This window comes from Candoia aspera, chromosome 5, assembly GCF_035149785.1.
Source record: "Candoia aspera isolate rCanAsp1 chromosome 5, rCanAsp1.hap2, whole genome shotgun sequence".
NCBI lineage: Eukaryota > Metazoa > Chordata > Lepidosauria > Squamata > Boidae > Candoia > Candoia aspera.
The window spans coordinates 94361276-94376782 of NC_086157.1; the positions used below are offsets into that span (position 1 = coordinate 94361276).

The 15507-nt window shown below is 40.1% G+C and overlaps 2 protein-coding genes across 2 annotated transcripts in view; one reads left to right on the top strand and one right to left on the bottom strand.

Annotated features, from left to right (window-relative positions):
- Nucleotides 1-1581: 1581 nt before the first annotated feature.
- POLR1D (RNA polymerase I and III subunit D) lies at nt 1582-9181 on the bottom strand. The gene is made up of 3 exons (XM_063305740.1): nt 9023-9181; nt 4112-4186; nt 1582-2348 (listed from the first exon to the last, which is right to left on the bottom strand). Exons 1-3 carry the CDS (start codon nt 9046-9048, stop codon nt 2057-2059), a joined length of 393 nt encoding a protein of 130 aa, XP_063161810.1. The 5' UTR covers nt 9049-9181; the 3' UTR covers nt 1582-2056.
- Nucleotides 9182-12370: 3189 nt separating this feature from the next.
- LNX2 (ligand of numb-protein X 2) overlaps nt 12371-15507 on the top strand; it is a 76507-nt gene continuing 73370 nt past the window's right edge. The window contains exon 1 of the mRNA XM_063305742.1: nt 12371-12584. The gene's annotated coding sequence lies outside the window, so the exon portion shown is untranslated. The remainder of the gene's footprint in view (nt 12585-15507) is intronic.

Here is a 15507-nt window from a genome sequence, read left to right on the forward strand (position 1 = left end):
TTCAAAGTTTCTGCTAGCTGAAGTCCCCCATTATCATCTGGATAAGCCCGAATGAACTTAACTGGACAGTCTTCTGAGTAAACATGTATGAGATTGTATTATTACACTGTGCTTGCACATTATGCTAAATACTGCAAGGCTGGCATTAGTGATAAATGCACACACAGAAGGGTGCAGCCAAGAAGTCAGTTGAACAAAATTAGTCCCATTTAGCCTGACATCTGCCTCAATGAAATCAGAAACAGAAATACAGTAATGTTTTACGGTCATTAATGCCTTAAATGGGTCTCTGGTTTCTACCAATCAGACAAAGCCAAAGCCCTGTATTCAGATTTCACATTTAGCTGGTCCATAGACCAGTTACTTGGCTAGTTAGGTACATCTACTAGTAGGCAGTACCAGGTCTGCAACACATTTGATACTAGCCAGCTTTGCAGTTTAGCACGGTATTTGGTTTTAGTGTCTTCATTTAGAACTGCCTTAATCTTCCCTCTATAACCTGCCAGCATCTGATCTAACCTAACAGCCAATTATTTTATAATGACTGGTTTCTCCTACATACTTTTTCTCTTCTTATTTTATCAGTTTCCACCAGAAGCATAGTCTTCCTTCCTTACTGTACTTAGCCATTCCGAATTGCAGCTTAAAAGGCCTGGTAAATGTGAGCAATTTGTAACTATCACTTCATCAAGCCTGTCTTTTATATCTCAATCAGCTATTTTCAACCGCCCATTCTTCTTCTCTAGTTAAGAATTCAATCCTGAATTTATCAATTATTTATTATTCAAGCTGTGTAATCAATAAAGCTGAAGGTGGATTTATACTATTATGTTGACTGAATGTGAATTTTAGATGGACAGACACGATTGAATGTATGTTGAAGCCAGAATAGTACCTGCAGATAGCAGAAGATATGTTCACTTTTCAAGAATGTATATCACTAACCAGTTACTATTTATTTTCACTCCTATTTTCAGGAAAAATACTTGAAATATAATAAAGACAAGTATCAATTACACAATAAGAAAATCACTGAGAATCTGACTCACACAGAAATTAGAATTTAAGTGCCAATGTTCAATACGCTTCTGCTTTACATATTTAGCATTTTAAAACAGAACTTCCAAGATAGTTTTCATTGTCTCTCAATACAGAAAAATGCTTAGTCGCATTTATTAGCAACGAAATACACATCATTTTAAGTAGATGAATTCAAAACACTAAAACTTTAAGAGCAGGAAAAAATTGTCAATTCAGAAGTCACATGGATATCTGGGTCAAAAGAGAACTCTATACACTTTGGTGTCGGGAAAAGTAAATAAATAAATATTCTTGAGCATACATTCTAATATGAAATGAACAACAGGTATTTTTTTACACAGAGTTTGATGTCAGCACTGGAGCTCTTATATTTAACTAACTCAAGCTAAATAATCTATAATATTCAGGTACCATATAAGTCTTTTTTCATATTAAAACTACAGAAAATATATTCAAATTGAATAAAGTGAAGGCCTAGAGTATTACCAAGATCCATATCTAAGGAGCAAAAAAAAAACCCAGTAAAATTGTACAGTAAAATTGTATTAAGAGCTTTACTGAATAGAGTTACAAAGTGTCATGTACACTATATATATTTACATATTGTACTATGTAACAGGAAAACATCATTCCTTACTGCACTGGCATCACTGGGGCAGGTTCCTTCTCAATGATTCTGATCAACACCAAACAGAGCAATCTTTTCTCTAGGCAGTGAAGAAAATAGACAGCTGAAAGAGGCTGCCCACATGTGATCTAAAAGATAATTTCCAAAAGATTTAAGCACAAAAATCTTACAACCATCAAAATTAAATTTGGAGGAGGTGTAGTAACAGAAAGGAAGCACAGAGTCAATTTTTTAGGGACATGGGAACTCCAAGAAAGTTGCAAGATTCAACTCTAAACTGTTACAACATACATTTGTACTGAGAAATACTTTGAAGTCAAAGATAAATGAACATTCCCCCACAGTTAATAGCTTAATTATAGTCTTCGAATGACAGACAGTTTTTCATTATTTGTTGGATCGCTTTTCGTACTTGTCCTTTGTGTTCTGGTTCCTGTGCTTGTGCTTGTGCCTGTGCCTGGGAGGAGAGCAGCTGACTCTCCTAGACCGAAAACTAGGCTTGTAAGGATGCACTCTGGGTCTCTTTGGTTTGGCGTCTTCCCTGCTCTGACTTGGCTCAGATTCTTTAGTTTCTTCTTGATGTTTCTGTCCCTGGTCTTGCTCTTTGGGGGAGTGCAATGTGTTCTTAATGGTATTAATAAGAAATCTTTTATTTGTACTAGCAAGGGGGCACTTCATCCTGCAAAAGTATCAAAAAGCAATAATATAATATCCAAAATACACAAAAAATAAACATCATGAATATACAAAATGAGTACTACAACTCATTTTCTTTTGGCTTTCCTTGTATGCCACCTAGTGTAGACTTGAAGTACAGAAAGAAGCAGTCAAGACACGTGCATTTTATCACAGGATTGCAACGGAATATCAAAGACTTAATTTCTCCATCAGAAGGACACAGGAAATCTAGTGACACTTGTGCATCTGTACCAATGTAATTATAGTCATTCATGTGACAAAATAAACTCTAGTAGATAAACGCATTTGCTATAATAAATTTGTTATGACATAAACTCTCTTGCTTTACTGTGACAGATTAACAGTTTTTCTCTGGTATACACAAACAGGGTATTTAAAGCTGACATACTTCAGCTGTTTGATTCCTGAATAAGCACACAACCCAAAACATTCTTATAAACCACTTCTTTGTATAATATTTGGTATATTATTTTCATCCTTAGTCATTTATTACTAAATTACTGTTACTAAAAATGAAATTAAAATAATTGCAAATTGATATTCTTTTGGAAATAAGTGGCAAATATACGTCACAACTATTAAAAATCCCAAACTAGTTTTAATAACACAGGCTACTATCAGACTAAATTACTATTTTCAAATATATCCTCTATATTCCCATAGTGCCTATGTATATAGGCAGTAGATGGGGAAAACAGATGTGTTGGCTTTTTTTACTGAAATTCTTCTTCTTTGATAAAGGGCCTCCCAAGCACGCCTGCTAGTTGAGTTCAGAGAGAGGACCCCCTCTTAAAAAATGACTTCGCGAGTCATTTGCTTATTAGTTGACCTGGCCATAGGGACCAGTGATTTGACTGAATATGACAATTTCATGTGATTTATTTTCAAGGAGTAAAATAATAACCATATCCTGGAATGCTGCAATGTGAGACTCCAACAAGAGGCTTTTCAAAGGCTTTAGAATGTAAGATTAATTGCCACAGTATTTTGATCTGATAAAATTAAGACGTCCAGTAAAACCTGTTTTTACACTCGTCAATCCCACTGTTGCTACCAGGAATTTTCACTGGGTGTGAGGCTCTGCTGCCGTATTCTTCCCCTGCCTATTACTTACACTGAAGAAGGGAAGCACTAGTAGGCTCCTTAGTAGAATTTGACATTGGCAATGCAATCACAAGCCATAAACCCATCCAGGAATAGCAGCTTTGTTGGAATCTCCAGAACACCAGCATCATTCACTCCCATTACAAAATGTAAGTGCTTCTGGTAGGCGGCAAAGTGAGGCCTCTTTTGAAACAGGTAGAATGGGATTATCTAGGTACAGTCCCTTGTATATACAGCACTCAAGGTGGACATAGACACATCCCTGTTTTCATTTCAGAAATATAGAAACATTCTAGAGAAATATTTTATCAGAAAATGTGTCCAAATATTTAAGACAAATACAGCTAGGTACTGAATATAATGGACAATGAACAATATCATTTCCAAACAAGCAAGAAACTGTTGTAACACTACATATAAAAGAAATTAATTCTTATTCATAGTTATATGCACGTTTATCATGATAGCCAAAAAATACTATATTTTAATCCACTTGTGAAGGATTTACATTACGGTCCCAAGCGTTCTTACTCTATGTCTAGTGAGACTTATTCATGTATATTTGAAATTGCAACATTTAGGGGTTTTTTAAATTGTTAGTATTTTATAAAATTACTATCTTTCGTTTGAAGAACTTACCAGCCCATGGGCCCCATTGTTTCTGCTCTAGTTTTCCCACGCTTCGCTTCTATCAATAGTTCTTCCACTGCCTTCCTAAATATTAAGAACAAACATTTAATGTGACCACTCTTCCAATACCTTTGGAATGTGGACATGTTTCTTTCATCCAACAGTATTGCAAACTGTTAATGCATCTCCAATTCACTCAAGCTACAGTCCCAGAATCAAAATAAAACTATAACCATTGAATGTAAGGATGATTATGTACTTGCAAATAATAATTTAAATCTTTCATCTTCTAAATCCCATGAGTCACTGGACAGATGCTCAAGGTATTTGTTCAGATTGTCTAGAGAGCCAGTTAAGTGTATGGTTAAGGTGCTAGACTAGAAACAGAGAGACTGTGAATTCTAATCCTCCCTTAGGCACAGAAGCCAGCTGGGTGACTTTGGGCCAATTATTCTCTCATGCTAACCCACCCCCACAGAGTTTTTGTAGGGAAAATATAAGGAGGAGCCATTATATACACCACTTTAAAGTTTTAAAGGCAGAATATAAATAGAATAAACAAATAAGAGTACATTAAAAGAATGACTAAAGGAGTAGGATGCGAAAGAATCCATAAGGACACGATTCTGGCACCAATGAAATACTGATGCCATTCTTATTAGATTTTCATCAGATATTATACTGAAATTGAAACAGTCCAGAATTATATGCTACATAATTCAACCTAGACATGTTTCTTTATTTAAAAGAATGAATGTAAAGATAAAAAAATAGCTTAAATGAGGGGGAAAAATGGTGAAAATGTATGCTCAGATTCTTTTTTATCACATTTGAGATACTCTTACTCCCCTCATCCCTCACTTGATAGGTAGAATTGTTCAGGACAAAAGCATACACTATACATGAAGAAAAGATTTTTTAATTTTAATTATTTTAATTATTCCAAATGGTTAAAATCTCATATAGACACAAGAAAACTAATACAGAAGTTGGTAATGGCAATCTAGTGTGATCAATGAATAATTTGCCCAATATTGGGTTCTTATGTGGATTAATCTTTCTATTAAAATTATAGCATGTATTTTTATCCCAGTTTAATGAAATATAGTATGTTATCCTTAATGTAACTGTCTAGACTTGGGATAAGGTACCAGATCGCTCTTTAATCTCACTGCTCCTCTTGTCAGCTTAACATTAGGGGTGAGGCATTTCTGGTCATTTGCAAAAATAAAGTTTTTATTTGATTTAGGGAAGAAGGGGTTGAATAAAAAGGTGTGTCCTGACCCCATCAAACACTACCCTGCCCATTACCCACCATCCCTATTTGTTCAGTCTTCGGAGGATTTCACAGGAACATACAGGCCTTTAAAAAAAGTTGTAACTTCTGATGTCAATAGAAAAAAACCTCCTTGCATGCTTCAATGCTACAAAGACATTTTATAAGAGAACTATGATAGTGTGCATTCTGTTTGAGTATGTACCCGTCATGCCCTTTTATCTCTTTAAGAGCTAAAGCAGCCTCCAAGATAGAATTGATTTGTTAATAAAAAAAAGCACTTTAGACTATGTTAACATTCAGCTCCTTCCTTATTTCCTCCCTAGTCAACTGTTCTCTAGTTGTAAATGGATCAGACTGGCGATATACTCCTTGCTAATACTCTATCTTCAGTGTATCAGTCCAACACATGTAACTGCTGTTGGTGGGATGCAGGAAACAGCATGTTGGCTTACAAGATGGTCTCTAGATCAGAGATCCTAGGTTGCATAGTGTGAGCTTTAAATAAAACCAGGCTTTAGCTATACTTGTGGCATACAAGCCAAGATGTGCCAACCTTCACTGGTATTGCATCCTTATCATTAGTAGGAAATCCAACATGTGACATTAGTACAACTAAAGGAAGTAACCTAGTCCCAACCTCTTCTCTTACTAAAAACATGTGCAAGCTTCAATTGGTCAAAGCCATGATAGGCAGTGGAGCTCAATATTTATGAACCCATCTGTTGACAACCATGGCATACAGGATCTCAAAAACAGAAGATCGGGTTAAAGGAAGTAGAGGTTCTTTGTTTAAAATGCTATTTCTGTAACAAAAGGTAAATACTACTATACAGAAGTATTTCTCTTACTATACAGAAAATCTGTGCTAGATATGTTTTCTCGGTACTAAGTCTCCTTTTTTGTTTCTATAACAGTTTAAAAAAAAACAGGATTGTCATTTCTGAAGTATACCACAGGTATGTGGAAAAAGAGACAAATTTTCTTTACAATTGCCTGAAATTGGCAATATTAATTTGGAACTCTTGTCCCTCTATGGCAAATGCCATCTTATGGTCTTATATATTATTTTGGATTTTTTCTTGTTTAATTTATTTGTAACTCCTTGATCCCCTGATCCAAAACTCTCTGTCAATTATCTCCTCCAATACTATTTCCATGTTCCTATTTTAAGCTACAAACTTTTTTATATGAAAGATTTGCTTTTCCTTTTCACAAAACTTGATTTTGTTTATTTCTTGTGAGTGAAAAACTTCTTTGGCACCAGAAGTGTTGATAATAGCTTACAAATCAGCAACTTGAACAGTGTTGGACCTGCAGCACCAATAGCAGAAAAAATAGCCCCTAGTACTGAGGCTTCTCAATCAATCAATCAATCAATCAACCAACCAACCAACCAATCAATCACATTTATAATCCACTGTAATCATAAGCAGACTCTTGGAGGCTCACAACATATGACAAAATAAATAAAAATGAAAAATATACACAAACTTACAATAAAGATGCAAGGACTTGCATCTTTGTCAGCCCCCAAATGCCCTCCAGAAAAGCTCTGTTCAGCTGCTTCAGGAAGGTGACTAGAGTTTTTCTGATCCTTTCCCCTCTTTCCTTTATTCATCTCTCTTCCCTTCTTTCTTATTAGGTTGGCACTCTCCCCCCCCAGGTCTTGGAGATATGCTTATTTATGCCGTTTATTAAATCACCTTTCCTGGTTCCTTCTGCTTGCTGTACTTTCTGCTCATTTTCTCTTATATCATTTTTATCTAAGGTACTTGAGAGAATAATTCTCAGGATTGTTACCTTTCTGCTAATACACATATGAATATGTTACAATCAGGTATGTGGGATATTTTATATGCTTCTACCATTAATGGCTTTTTGGTGGCCAAGCAAACCATCTATTAGCAGAATTGGTTCTATCAATATCTGCTGCATTTGACACTTGGGACCATCAATTACTATTGTCAGGATTAACCTCCAATGGCATTGCTAGTACAGCATTTTGGTTATTTCCAACATATCTATCTCACTGGACATTTTCAGTTTTGTGGAATGGTTCCATTTCTCAATCTTTTGTATTATCAATGGGAGTTCCTCAGGGGTCACTGTTAAATCCTTTATTATTTTCTTTATATACCCTTCCACAAAGCCTTCTGATTTTTTCTTTCCAGTTCAATAATCACATCTACTCTAACAATTTTTAGACTAATTTGTCTGCCTCTGTTCTAGATGATACAATGTGGGAAACTCTTTTAACTGTCTGAGTAGGATTTCTGATTGGATTTGCTCCCATAATTTTAAACTGAATGTGGATAAAACAGAGATTATTTATTCTGTCCTGATCAGCTCACCCCTGCCCTTCCTGTTTCCCTTTTGGCTTTCAAGACTGCTAGCTGCAGATCTCCTTGACCATGAGGAACTTGGGAGTCTAAATCAATAAGACTTTTTAAAAGCCTTTCATTTAAAAAATCTGTTAAAATGTATACTTTTCTATAATAGTAGTATGGAGGATCCATTAGTTCTTCACTACTGAGGTGAGCAAGCAGGTGATTCATATTGGAATAAAACAGACTTTTGCCTGAGCCAGGAAAGTTCTTCTTAGGTGTTTTATGAATTTAACATTCTGGAGCTTCAGGCTGGAAGCCAACTCCTGCTATGCCCACCACAAATGACCATGGTGGCTGGGCGTCTTAACAATCTACTCCAGCATATCCAGTGGACACTGCATTAAAAGATCTGTTCTATAAACACACATGCACTAATGATGGTCCTCACCAAACTCAAACAAGTGCATTTTGTTCTACACCTGCAATCCTATTCATTAAAAAACTCAGCAAATTCATTTATATCAAATAGCTGTCCAGTTCCAAACTGCTCCACTCGCCACATCTTTCCTATAAACATCCCTACATTTGCAGAATAGTTAGTGGGATAGAACTGGGATAATTCAGTTAAGGCTTGGAACATGGAAAGGAAAAATATTTTACACCCCACAGTATCTCTGTGTGTTCACCGCAAGCTGAAGCCCTCTAATCTAGAGAATCAGTCCATAATATGCAGGAGCCCTCCTGTTTGAACCTTGCAGTTAGAAAGAAAGCGGCATCATCCCCCTTATTTTTGGAACATTAATTAAAAGAAAACCTTAGTCTCCTACTCCCACTTTGGACCCAAGTTTTCATTATGGGCAGACAGGAGCAGTCTCTGGGGGTTTGATCCCAGAGGTAAGGCCAGGCAAGCTCCTCAAGGCCTCCAGCAAATGTCCTGGGCCGAAACGTGCTCTAGGTTGCACCCCCTGATGACCTGCAGCCTCATGTCTGAGGAGCCTCCGACCAGGCCAGACTTAGGCGGTTAGTCTGTGAGGCAGGATCACTTACTGAGTAATAAAACGTAGTCTACCACCGCTCTAGGGCTAATCTGGTGCCCGTGAAGTCGGGGTACAACTCCTATCATCTTTAGCCTGGCTGGGGATGATGGAAGTTGTCCTCCCAGTCATCTGGCGGGCCCCATGTTTGAGAAGGGTGCCAACTCTCGCTCTCTGTTGGTACGCACCCAGCGGGCATGGAAAGGAGGCCGGGCGGCCACTCGCTCACCGGAAGGCTCTACCATTCCGCCTTCCGTCTCCCGCCGCCTGCCAACCTCACCTCTCCAGCTCGGCATCGTCCGCCATGGCGGGCAGCGGCCGGAAGACCCGCTCTCAAGCGCCCACCGCCTCCATCTTGCTCGTTCAGCCGGCAGCGCAGTAGCAGTCGCACGAGAGCGCGGGCGACGGGCACCAACAGCCGCTCGCGAGGCCCCCGAAAGGGGCGGGGCTCGGCAGCAGGCAGACCTCAGTGCCGCCCTCCCCGGCAGAGCAAGCTCTCTAGCTGATCCGAAGAGGCTCGCCTGGGCGGGGAGGCGTGGTTAGGGGGCGGGACAGCTGCTACGGGCGGGCTTATTCTGACCGGAACGCTGCTGAGGATATTGCAGATGCCACCCGAATGTAGTTTTGTCTGTTGATGGTAGAAGTTTTGATCTGATGCCTACTGGCCTGGGGTAGTCCCATGACCTTAATGCACCTTGTTTCTCTGTCGAGTTGCGTAGAATTGTACTAGTACAGGTGCGTGTGTGTGTACACACATCCCAGATATTGATTTATATTTATAAAAATCAATTTACATACTATATATACACAGACACCAGATAGATAGATAGCAGACAAGCAGTACACACACACACACACGCATACACACCCCAGATATTTATTTATATATATACACACACACAGCTATAGATCTAAAATACACATGCATATACACACACATCCCAGATATTTATTTATACACATACACCCCAGATAGACAGTACAAATACACATGCACACACATACAAACACCAGATAGATATAACACAAATATACATATACATACACACATATATACACACCATATATATATATATATACACACACACACACACACAAATATGTATATGTACACGTACATGTACACACACACACAATTTTTTAGGATGGGTTAGTGCCTTCAAGTCAGTGCTGACTCCTGGTGACTGCCTGGACAAGTGCCTAGAGTTTTCTTGGCAAGATTTTAGAAGTGGTTTGCCATTGCCTGCTTCCTAGGGTGAGAGAGAGCAACTGGCCCAAGGCCACACAGTTGACTTCATGCCTAATGCAGGACTAGAACTCAGGGTATCCTGGTTTCTAGGCCGGTGCCTTAACCACTACTACAGACTGGTTCTCATATTTGGGAATACTTTTTTAAAAATTAAATTTTAGCTTGATCATTTAATGGAAAAGTTTTCTGGAGTTATGAATGTATGGACTGAGATAGTGAGAATGGAGAGCTGCAGGGACCAGCTTTTTTTTTTTTTTTAGTATGTGCGGGATCTGCATCTGTTTCCTGATTGAGGTCAGCACTCTCTGTTCGAATGAGGTGCCAGGGGCCATATTTGTAACAGAGTATGAGGCCTAGAATATACAGTATATTTTTATATTAAATTATTAATAATTACATTTAAAGACTGCCAAATCCCTAAGGAAATTATATTATTTTTATTTGAATTTTGAATTTAGATTGCATATATAATATAACTGAGAGCCAGTTTGCCATAGTGGTTAAGGCACCAGACTAGAAACTGGGAGTTCTAGTCCTGCCTTAGGCAAGAAGCCAGCTGGGTGATCTTGGCCCAGTCACTCTCTCTCCGTTCTAGGAAGGAGGAAATGGCAAACCACTTATGCAATCTTGCCAAGAAAACTGTAGGGACTTGTCCAGACAATTGCTAGGAGTAAACACTGATTTGAAGGCAATAATAATAATAATAATACACAGTAATTACCCCTTTATATCATTTACTCCTTTTGTAACATTAAAAATTACCATTTGGCAATGACTTTTAAATATTTTGAGATAAAACCCAAGTTTTAGGGGGCTGGTTGTGACTTCCCATCATGTGAGATTCAGTGGGATTTCTGAGTGATCAGATCCGGGTGAACTTTGGGGTGGCTGTGCTGCTAGGGCAACACTAGGCCTTCTGTGAAAGATCTCTACCAACAATCAGCTCAGACCTAGGAGCCTTTTGAGCAGGAAAAAAGAGAGATATAGGGTGGTCTTACTCCCCATCAGCATGCAGCCTCTGAGGGAATGTGACTTTCCCAGATACCACCCCCAACATCCCTCAGCCCTGTGTTGTGATCTCTAGGAGTCAAAAACAACTTGATGGCACATAATCAGATTTGACAATGGCTGGCCAGAGCCTTAAATAACTTCAATAGATGCAGATTAATTATGAATGTTCTATCCTTGTCGAAACTTTGGATGCAGTATCTCTATTTACAGGACACACTTTCTCTATTTACAGGACACACAATACCACAATGTAGATAAATCACATTAAGGTTGCTATGATGTATGAGCATTTCTATGCAGGGTTTATTCAGCATAGAAAAACAACTGTCTTTAGTGCTTACTGACTGTGATCATATAACATGGTTAACTGAACTATAGTTTATTGTATTAGTTCAATGGTATACATTCCCATGTTAAAAGCATAAACTAACTGTGCTGCATGGGGTACCACATTACACATGGAATCACAAGCTCGACAATCACATTTTACTCTGGCGTGTTGGGCAAACTCATTCATATTCTTCCTGTAGGCCAGTATTTCTCAATCTTGGCAACTTTTAAGATGCATAGAATTCAACTTCAAGAATTCTGGGAGTTGAATTCCACACATCTTAAAGTTGCCAAGGTTGAGAAACACTGCTGTAGGCAAATGACTGGCTACATGCAAAACCAGATGCTGGCCTTAGATCAGGATGGCAGCTGTGTAGCCCTCCAGAGGTTGTTGGAAAGCATGATCGCTCACTTTGGCCATGCTACTTAAGGCTGATAGGATAGAGAGTTTAACATACTGAGGGCTACACACAACCCATCTCCCTTACACTGATCTATTACTACAACCTTAATGCAGCTCTCATCGTCCCCAGCTATAAAAATGGGGGGTGCCTGATGGGAGTTGCTGTCTAATAAGGCCATTTGGGGGAAGATTGCATAGTTTTCCTCCCCAATCTTTACTTAGGCATCTGCATCTCTAAATGGAAGGAACAACTGGAAACCACCTATAAACATTTCACAGCCACGACAAGGTATACTAAGGCTACCAAACTAACCAACAAGGGACCTTTTACCGTGACATATTTTTCGGCTTTCTCTGCCCTCCAACCTTTCTCCCCCGCCCAACCCCGCCAGAGAAAACAGACACCTTCCCTTAGAATCAGGCGCGTAACAGAGACAACCCCGGCAAAAGCCGGGACTCGCGTAGCCTCCGCCCCGGCCAGCCTCCGATAGGCTGTAAGCGTTTTTTTGCCATGGGGCTGAGTGGTTTTGATTGGCTGGAACCTGCCGTCGTTCGGGCCGCCGGAGAGGGGAGTCTCTCTGCCCGCGCGCGCGCGTGCGGGAGCGCGGAATCAAGAGAGACGCGTTTGTTAAATCTTTCCTGGAGTTCGCCTCGGTTCCTGAGATCGGCGCCGGCGGAGGAGGTAGGAGCCGAGCTGGGAGGAGGAGCTACATACAGCCCCAGCCCACGCCGCTCCATCTGCGGCGCTGGGAAGAGCAGCTCGGCGTCAGTCCCCCACTGCCCCTAGCTCGGAGCGCGATGCCTGGGATTGTGCAGTGAAACCGGAGCTGTGCGCTCCTACCCGGCAGGGTAAGTTCAGCGACCAGCCGCCGCTGCCGCTTCTGTGGCCCGATCAGTCCTCCAAGTTCTGTTTTTCCCGGCTTCCTTCCCGCGATTGTTTCGCGTAGCAGCAAGGCTTGTAGGCTAGTTTCAGAACAGAGGTGCCCCCCGCCCCGATCCCTAAAGCGCTGCGCTTCCAGAGCGATCGCTCCCAGGCAGTTTTCATCTGGCAGCCTCTTTGCTTTCTGCAGTGGGTACTGCCCTGTGTCTTGCTCCGCTGCCCAAGAAGCCCCGGGTTCAGACCTTTTCCTCGATCTTCAGCTTCGATTTGCCTTCACCTCCAGTCACAGTTCTGGCTCGCAGGCTTGGCAACATCGACCTGCCATCTCCTCCAGGCATATGCGTTCCACTTGGGTTTGCTACTTAACAATGTGTTACGCAGGTTAGCATCGCGGTCCCCCTTTCCCAGGTCATCACAGAAAGCGCTGATGATGATTGAGTAAGTAATTGAGCTAATACATATCCGAGTGGTGGAGAATGTGGAGAGGCCCACCCTTTCCAATCTACTTAAGGATGAATGAATGGGAAATGGATTTCTCTGGTCGCCAGGAATTGAGGGTGAGGTGACAGGATGTACAATGTCTTCTGTCTTCCCCTATCCCAAGTTCTATTTTCAGATGCTGCTGATTGGAAATAAGCAGTCTTTTTCATAAGGAAGAATGTTGCGTGAAAAAGAGCATATCCTCTCCTGTCCACCCCTTTCATTTTGGGTTTCCAAACTGCTGTTATGTCATGCCATCACCTCACGGGGCTGGCTTTGATCTCCCTTCACACTTTTGAACGAGGGGCTCTCCAGAGTTTGTTAGATGGGCTTCTCCAAGGAGCCTCCAGGATTTCTCGCTTTTCCTCCTCTCCCTGTTGAGCAGTAATGTGTATATTGATTGATAGAAGCTGCTATGGATTCTTCTGCTTGCAATATAGGCTACAGGGTGTCCTCTTGTATTCCAGTTAATCCACTGCCCTTGCTTCTGTATGAACCACAGTTACGATGAATCTTGTACTTTGCTGGGCCTTGTGCAGCTGTGGTCTCACCTTTCTATTCTAGTCTGTCATTTCCTTAGATGTGAATTAGAAGTGAGAGCCACTTGCTGAACTGCCTCCCTTGATTTTGTCTCAGCTAATTGAGTGTTTGCAAATGCTCCCGCTTGACCTAAAGAAGCTCAGGGAACAAGGAGGAACTTTGCATCTACAGATGCATGAAACAATTGGCATTCCATCCATTGGCAGAATATGCAGGGGGTAATATGTGCAAGTGAGTCCAAACACACAAAACTTTCTTGCTGGGCACTTTTCCACCCCCACCCCCCAGGAAAATGTTTAGAGACAGCTTATTGTCTGAAGGTAGTTATTGAAAAGATTGAAACAAGAAACATCTTCCTTTCTGTATTCTGTGCATATCTCAGGTAAAGGGTAGTTCTTAAGTTATAGATTGTGGAACGCATTGAAACCAGTAGGTGCTTTCAAGGATAGGCTGCCTGTGGAGAATGGCCTACAGCATAGAGCTGGTGAGATGAATGTGACTGGCAAAATTTTCCCAAATTAACTGTTATGGGGATGGCATGCTAGGTCAGAATCCCCAAATTAGAAGCCTTAGACTTTAATACTTTAAGGCAAGGCCTTCACATAAAAATAACTGGCAGAGAACATGAACCTTAAGGATAGTACCACAAACATGTCTGGAATCAATCTAGTTTTCTCCATGAATTAATACTGACTCCTCAAGAATGATTTGAAGATGACATAGGAACTTTGTTGCAACTGTGTGGGTCTTGATCTGATCAGGACAAATCAATATGCACTGGCTGGGTGGTTTGTAGCGTAGAACAAGGTGCGAAGTAACCATTGGGGTTTATTCAGTAAATCATGGCTCAGCAAACCAAACTTTAGTATTTGTAAATGTAGCACTTGTTGGGGTTAGAGTTTGGTATCATATTTCTCTTGCAGTGTTTGATGTCCTTATCTCTAGATTGTATTGAGGCAGATGGACCAATTAATTGACAGTATATTACAATTACCAATATTGCCTAAAATTCTTGAAGAACCATAGCTAAGGAACAACAATAATAATATAATGGATTAGAGTATCTAATAGTACTTCCATATTTTTCCTGAGAGATCATAATGTCCAGTATTTTTATTTATTTATTTTCTATTCTGCCTTTATTAATTTTATAAATAACTCAAGGCGGCGAACATACCTAATATTCCTTAGTCCTCCTATTTTCCCCACAACAACAACCCTGTGAGGTGAGTTGGGCTGAGCGAAAGTGACTGGCCCAAGGTCACCCAGCCAGCTTTCATGCCTAAGGTGGGACTAGAATTCTCAGTCTCCTGGTTTCAAGCTTGTTGCCTTAACCACTAGACCAAACTGGGTCTCACCAGTATTGCTTTCACCTGTACACATTAGCACATATTCTCCAGCTTGAAAGAGTATTTGGTATGTTTGCCACCATGAGTTATTTATAAAAATAATAAAGGCAGGATAGAAAATAAATAAAATAAAATAAATAAATAGAATAACTTTGTACCCTTCTCTCCATCTCCTATACCTCTCAGCATGGTATCATCCAATTTTTTCACTAGCATTCTCTTCTTTTCTTCCTGCAAGGGTACTCAGGAAAATACTAGATAAAACAGGATCTGTGTCAAACTCCAGTAAATATTTTGCTCTCCCCACTCATCCCCTAGCTTCAAAGTTTGTTTTAGGTAAGGATTATCATGCCTATCGAACAAATGATCCATTTAACTCTTGGGTTTGGTGCTCTCTGCACTTGGTTGTTTGCTTGCAGATGTTTCATTACCGGACTAGGTAACATCATCAGTGCTAGTGAGTGTGGGGTTTGCTCCCTGTTTATCTATAGTTGTTTGATTAATTTAACTCTGCATTCTGTCT